At 53.0% G+C, this 7086-nt stretch overlaps 1 protein-coding gene across 1 annotated transcript in view; it reads left to right on the top strand.

The window, feature by feature from the left end:
- NFASC (neurofascin) overlaps positions 1–7086 on the top strand; it is a 211716-nt gene that overhangs the window by 119039 nt on the left and 85591 nt on the right. The window contains exon 3 of the mRNA XM_015569556.1: positions 4954–5134. Coding sequence (XP_015425042.1) covers positions 5044–5134 — 91 coding nt within the window. The 5' untranslated portion in view covers positions 4954–5043. The remainder of the gene's footprint in view (positions 1–4953; positions 5135–7086) is intronic.

Genomic DNA, 7086 nt, shown 5'->3' with positions numbered 1-7086 from the left:
TTGCTAGGGACTTGCCCGGCACTTGCTCTCTACCTCTATTTGTTATCTTACTTCTATCATTGACAGTCCCTCTAGGTTGTGGGCTGCTTGCCTGTGTTCCTGAGAAGCATCTACGGTACCAGTCTATAGAGTGTGTTTTCTTTAGTGAATTACCGGTATGTTTACCGGTAATAAACTTGCACTGTTTTATGTATATGTTTGATTACATACAGCCTTGTGACAGTTTTCCTGCATGTCATAAGCATTTGAATATAAATTAAAATGTTAAAATCAAATCTGATATTGTTTTACCTTTTATTTGGTGTGTGGAAGGTGTGCGGAAGAGGGGGTAGTCTTATACGGCGAGTATATAACAAACTCTGTATTTTGAGTGGAAATGTTAGGGGGTCGTCTTATACGCCCAGTCGTCTTATACGCCGGCAAATACGGTATTCACAATGTGTGCAGCCATCATCTGTCTGGTTCCAAACATGATCGTAACGCCAAAAGGAAACCCTGTACCTATCCACCCCCCCGCCCCTCTGCCTCTGGTAACCGCCATTCTGGGTCCCGTCTCTATGGATTTATCTGTTTGGGATATTTCCTATAAATGAAATCGTTCTCTCAGAGAGCATAATGCCCTCAGGGGTCATCCGCTTGGTAACATGTGTCAGAACATTTCTTTCTATGTCTGAGTAATATGTCATGGTACATACTAGTATACGATGAAATTTGTTGATTTATTCTCCCCTCGATGGGTCTTTGGGCTGTTTCCACCCTCTGGCTATCGTGAATGATGCTGGTGTGACAGGTGTGTACACGGACTTATTTGAGAACCTGTTTGTAATTCTTTGGGGTATATGCCTAGGAGTAGAAATACGGGCTCCTATGGTAATTGATATTTTGAGGAACTGCCAAAATATATATTTCTTTTTTAAATAGTAACTTTACTAGGGAAATTGGGTGGGAAAACCCTGGGCAGAAGTCAGGAGACCTGGATTCTTTTCCTCGCTTCTCCGCTAACCAGCTGTGTAACCTAGAGCAAGTCCTGTCCCTTTCCCGACTCTCGTTTCCTCGTCTGAAAAGCATGAAGCTAAATAATTCCTAAATCCCCTTCACTTTTAAGAATTTATTGGGAGAAAATGGTCCCAGGGAGAATTGTGAAACAGCTAAAGGTGATTGGCTCTGCTCTTTTTCTGCTGTGATTTTAAATTGTGAGTTAAAAGCACCCTCAGTAAGTGGGCTTTTCCCCCTGCCGACATGTTTCTAGTTAACGAACAGCTTCTGGCTTCCTTTTTCCATCAAGACTCCCAGAAGAAGGTATTCCTCTCCACATCACTCCGACTGCTTGGCAGTTCCCTGGCGGTCACGGAGCCTACACTGGAGCCATCCCCCTGTCCTCCCTGAAGGCGGGCTGCGCCTGCCCACGGCCGCTGCTCTCAGCACTGAGGTTTCAGCTGGGTAACCTGGGCCTGGCCTTGGGAGAGGTGGGAGTCAAGAGAGGAGGCAGCAGGCATTCTGAGACAGGAAAAGGACCACCTGAGAGAGTCGGGAGGAAGATGGAAGACCTCCTGTGATGCCTTTTAGCCACAGGGTCCCTCCCTGAGAGACTTTCTGCTTTCTCTGCCCTCCTCCAGCGGAGTGGCTCCCCAGCCGGAGCGCATGCCTGTGTAGGGAGGGAGAGTGTTCCTCCACTGTGTGCGGCAAGGTCCACATTATGTGCTCTCCTGTACCACCTGGTGGTTTTCTGGGGGAATATGAGGTTTCTAAAAACACGCATAAGCTGAGTGGTTTATTTCATCCGTCAGTCACGTGTCCATTTTTCATCCATCCACCCATCACATATTTTTGAGTGCCCGCTATGATTTAGGCACATGTGAGCGTCTAGGAATAACCGAGACCAGGCACCTCCCTTATAGAGCCTTTTATGGGGGATAAGAGAGGCTTCTGAAAGAACACTAAGCGACAAGTGCTTTGATGGGGGGAGGGGCACATAAATGGTGTTCAGGGGCACAGACAAGGGGCACGTAAGTCATACCTAGCAAATCCTACTGAGAGGGCAGGTTTCGAAGAGTGGTCTAGACCAGTGGTTGGCAAACTGCAGCTCGCGAGCCCCATGCTGCTCTTTGGCCCCTTGAGTGTGGCTCTTCCTAAGCCTTAGGAGAACCCTAATTAAGTTAATAACAATGTACCTACCTTATAGTTTAAGTTTAAAAAATTTGGCTCTCAAAAGAAATTTCAATCGTTGTGCTGTTGACATTTGGCTCTGTTGACTAATGAGTCTGCCGACCACTAGTCTAAACAGACGTTAATATGTGCAGCAATCAGTCAGCATGAGACCTGGTAGAAGCCCCGTAGACGCAGGGGAGGGAGATGAGAGACGAGAGTGCCGCGGGGGCTGTCATCCGGGGCCTCTGAGCCATGCCAAGGACTTCCGCTGTAACTTTCAGGCAGTCGTGAGCCAGTGAGTTTGACTAGGGGAGTGGCATAGGGTTTATATTTGCACTTGAGCAATGACCACTCTGGGTCTGGGTGGAAAATGAGTCAGAGGGGCAAGAGTAGAGCGGGGAGACCACTGACGTCTCTCTGCAGTGACTGGCATGAAACAATGGTGACCAACACTAAGGGGGAAGGAAGCAATGGGAAGGGAGGAGGAGGAGGGAGCCCAGAGATATACCTGAGGTTGGGGCTGGTGCTGGCCCAGCTTCCAGGAGAGAAACTGCTGAAATCCGAGTCAGAATCTTTAGTTCCCAACCCCATCCCCCCACCCCCACCCCAGTTCTGGCACAGCCAGGGCACCCCAGCCTCCAGGTCTTCAGAGGGCGAAGCCCTGGAGCCCTATCCACCCCCACCCCAGTTCTGGCACAGAAGGGGCACCTCAGCCTCCGGGTCTTCAGAAACATGACCTGTTTCCCCGGAAGAAGCCCTGGAGCCCTGCCCCCTGCTCCTCACCCCACACCCTCAGTGGGGGAGGTGGGAGATGGTGGGCACAGATGAGAGCCGGCGTCAAGTTGCTGCCAGATAGGAGGATAGAAGTGTATCCATTTTGATAGGTGGCTATAAGGCCAGGAAAGCTGGATGCATTCTTCAGAAACCTGCTCTCATCCTGTTTGACCCGACCTCATGGTGGAACAGCAAACTGGACCAGTGTTTTAAGACTCATGTTTCAAAACCTCGGTGATCTTAAAGCTCTGCGTCTGAGGGTCAGCTGTAGGCCGTTCTTGATCTTGTCCCTCAGGAGGAGGGAGAAGGTTTGTCTCTTCAGGACCCACTCCAGGCTCCTCGGGCACCACGTTCACCCCCTGCCCCTCTCGATCTGGAATGGTTTCTTGTTTGAGGATGTAAACCTTGGGCTGGTGTAATGTTGCTCATTCTACCAGCCCCCTGGAGCCCCTTCTCCTGGGCCATCATCTCAGCACTGCTGGTACCTCTCAAGGGACACGTCAGGGGCTGCCACACCTCAGCTGCACACAACATCTGCAGAAAGCATGCACGTTTTTGAAAGTCCTTTGGGCGCCCTGGCCGGTGTACTCAGTGGTTAGAGTGTTGGCTCATGCACTGAAGGGTCTCGGCTTTGATTTCTGCTCAAGGGCACATACCCGGTTGCAGGTTCCATCCCCAGCCTTGGTCGGGGCATGTGCAGGAGGCAACCAACCGATGTGTCTCTCTCACATTGATCTCTCTCTCTCTCTCTCTCTCTCTGCTCCCCTCCTTCCCTTCCTTCCACTCTCTCTGAAAAATCAATGAAAAAAAAAATGTCCTCCGGTGAGAATTAACAACAAAAAAAGTCCTTTGAGCAACCAAGTTCCACCCATCTAACCCCTGATGCCCAGTGCCGCCACCTTCACCTTGTCCCCCTCCCTGGATCAAAGGACATCAGCGTGATCTTATCTCTGGGCCCCAACCCCAGACACTCAAACACAGACCCACTCTGCACGAGGGCTTCAGAGGAGCTGTGAGAGGGGTGCGCTTATTGCTGGACAGGTATATGGCCTCGTCCAGGCGCTGGGCCAGTGGGATTCAGCTGCCAGGTCTGTTACATGAGGCAGGTTTGCTAGTGTGTGGCATGTGGAATGCCAGACCGGGGGTCGTCCAGAGACCTGGGTTCTTCTTGCGACTCCTTTACCCACCTGCTGTGTGACCCTGACCAAGCGAGGGCCCGAGTTTCCGTGAACGGAACACAGAGAGGATGGACCCTCCAGGCTGGGATGGGCAGGGTGCTCCAGCTCTGGGCTCCACCAGGGGTCCTGGACATGGGGAGTTCCTGCAGCAGGGTGAACCCATAAAGAGATGGCCTTGGCATCAGTGCTAGGACTCTGGGTCCTTGTTTTCAGGACCGGTCTATCCAGAGTTGCCCTTCCTTCTAGAACAGTGGTTCTCAACTCGGGGTGGTCTTGTCCCCCCGGGGACACTAGGCAATGTCCAGAGACATTTTTGATTGGTGGCAGAAGTGGGCTCTGCTGGCATCTCTTGGGTAGAGGCCAGGACGCTGCTATACATCTTTCAGTACCTAAGACTGTTCCCCACACGGAGAATCATTGGGTCCCCAATGTCAATAGTGCAAGGTGAAGAAGCCCTATTTATTTATTTATTTATTTATTTATTTATTTATTTATTTTTAATATATTTTATTGATTTTTTACAGAGTTGATTTTTTAGAGAGAGGAAGGGAGAGGGATAGAGAGTTAGAAACATCGAATAGAGAGAAAGATCGATCAGCTGCCTCCTGCACACTCTTTACTGGGGATGTGCCTGCAACCAAGGTACATGCCCTTGACTGGAATCGAACCTGGGACCCTTCAGACCACAGGCCGACGCTCTATCCACTGAGCCAAACCGGTCAGAGCAAGAAGCCCTATTTTAGAACAGTGGGCTGTGACCCAGGGGACCTTTGCACCCTGCCGGCCCTGTAGGATTGCTAGAACAAACCACGAGTTTAAGAAATAACTCACTTTGTCGTATTTCTTTCCACAGCTGAGCTCTGTCTGGAAGGCTGAGTCAGAGCAGCTGGAAGCAGCAAGACCCCGCCGGCCGGGGCACGGGGAGCGGGGCCCGGTGCCGAGGATGGCCAGGCCACAGCCACCACCCTGGGTCCACGCCGCCATCCTCCTCTGCCTCCTCGGCCTGGGCGGGGCCATCGAGATTCCTATGGATCGTGAGTTCCCCTTCCTCTTTTAATCTCCCGCTTTGGGGCAGAGGGAAGTTAAGACCCACTTCTGAAGAAGGTTGGGGGGCCAGGGGGAAACTGAATTCCGGGTGCAGAGCTGGGTTTCCCCAAAATGGAAGCAGGCGAGCTGGTGCTTTGGAGAGTGAGACTGTGAGTCTGCAGCGGCCTCCACGGCTGTGGTTGTGGCTCAGGCTGCCCGGAGCCTGCTGAGCAGAACTAGAAGTGGCAGAGTTTGGACGTTGGAGTGTCCTCTGTGGTCTTGACTTGCCCGTCAAAGGGACCAAGTGAGTGGGTGGTTATTTGCCTCATTCCTGAGCTGGACCCTCCAGGCCCTCTTGGCTGGACTGACCAGGAGGACGGGAGGCTGGGAGCGGGTTGGGAGGGGATTATTTTGCAGACGACTGTGGCTACATGAGACATTGAAAGAGAGCCCGTTAGAATGCCGCTGTGGGAGAACCGGGCACTGATCCCTGCGGCTTCCAGCTCTCCCACGGCAGAGCTGAAAAGTGAAATCCATGCCGTTCTGTTGCCTCTGGGCGGGCCACCACTTGGCCCTCAGAGTCACAGAGTAAGGGGCTTAGCATGCTGAACTCACCGTGGCTCCACCAGCCGTATCGGTGGTGCGTTCTTGATGGCCCACTGCCTGGCAGCCATGCTCCTCGGCCCTGCATTTCGAGGTGCACCCACCACCTTTGGCACAGCCCTGACACTCCTATCAGGACGTCTTGCATCCCCGAGCTGAGACGTGGGCACACCACCTCCGTGCCCTGTCCCCTGATTCCAGGAATAGATGGAGCCCACATGATGCCAGTGTTGACTTGGGCTCTCTCCAGGTGACAGACGTCTGGGGATGGGGAGGGAGTTACACAGCCTCCGAGAAATCTCCACCGAGCTCTCCAGAGCCAGGCCCTGGGGCCTGGAGTTAGCAGAGCTTAGAGAACAGTTGCCAGTGTCTCGGCCCCCTCCTACCCACTTCACCAATAGGAGTTGCCCCCGAGGAGTGGGCACTTTGGATAAAGAAGGCCAGGAGAAACTATAGGGTAGGCCCGAAAGTAAGATGGACAAGGCCCTCCCCCCCCGTTTCTCCTCCCTCCCTCACCTGCCACTTTGATCCCCGGGGCTGGTGGGTGAGGAGTTCCTGCAAGGTGAACCCATAAATAGATGGCCTTGACATCTACGCTAGGACGCTGGGTTTCTAAAGCTCTGCCGAGCCACAGGCAGGTGACTGAGCTGTCAGTCTCTTCCAAGACCCCCGGTGGAGCACAGACCTGGAGCGCCCTGCCCATCCCAGCCTGGAGAGTCCATCCTCTCTGTGTTCCGTTCATGGAAACTCAGGCTCTCGCTTGGTCAGGGTCACACAGCAGATGGGTAATGGAGTCGCAAGAAGAGCCCAGGTCTCTGTACGCCCCCCAATCTGGTGCTGCACATGCCCCACCCTGACTCCAGCAAAACCTGCTTCCTTTCAGTTCTTAAAACTTCCCAGAGTAGCAGCGGGGTGTGCCCAGCAGAGAGCATCGCGTCCTGAGATTCTCACAGCTAATCCACGAAGTATGTGTTGTCCTTAGCTGACAGGTGAGAAGTCTGAGGTAGGGAGAAATGGAGCAGTTTCTCCAACTCGTAAGTGGCAGGGCCAGCATGTGACCACAGCGCCTCTCTGAACGAGGAGGTGAGTCCATTGCGACACAGTCCGGCGTGCCAGGCTGTCTCAGGAAACTCGCTGCCTCGCGCACCTCCCTGGTGACTGTGGGCACAATTGCCATAGTGCATTCTCCAGAATGAGTCTACAAAAGCCGAACACAAGACAGGAGAGAGGCAAGCCCTCCAGTTGTCCTGGGGAGAGGTCCCCTACAGCCCCGTTTCCCCCTCCCCCTTCCCTGATGGTCTGCGCTCATCCTTCCTTCTCGCCCAGTGGAAGAGGCTGGGGAAAGATCAGGTATTCT

The sequence above is a fragment of the Myotis davidii genome, unplaced genomic scaffold, assembly GCF_000327345.1.
Source record: "Myotis davidii unplaced genomic scaffold, ASM32734v1 scaffold710, whole genome shotgun sequence".
Lineage (NCBI taxonomy): Eukaryota > Metazoa > Chordata > Mammalia > Chiroptera > Vespertilionidae > Myotis > Myotis davidii.
The sequence above is the reverse complement of the archived record's forward strand: the minus strand, read 5'-3'. Positions and strand labels throughout refer to the sequence as shown.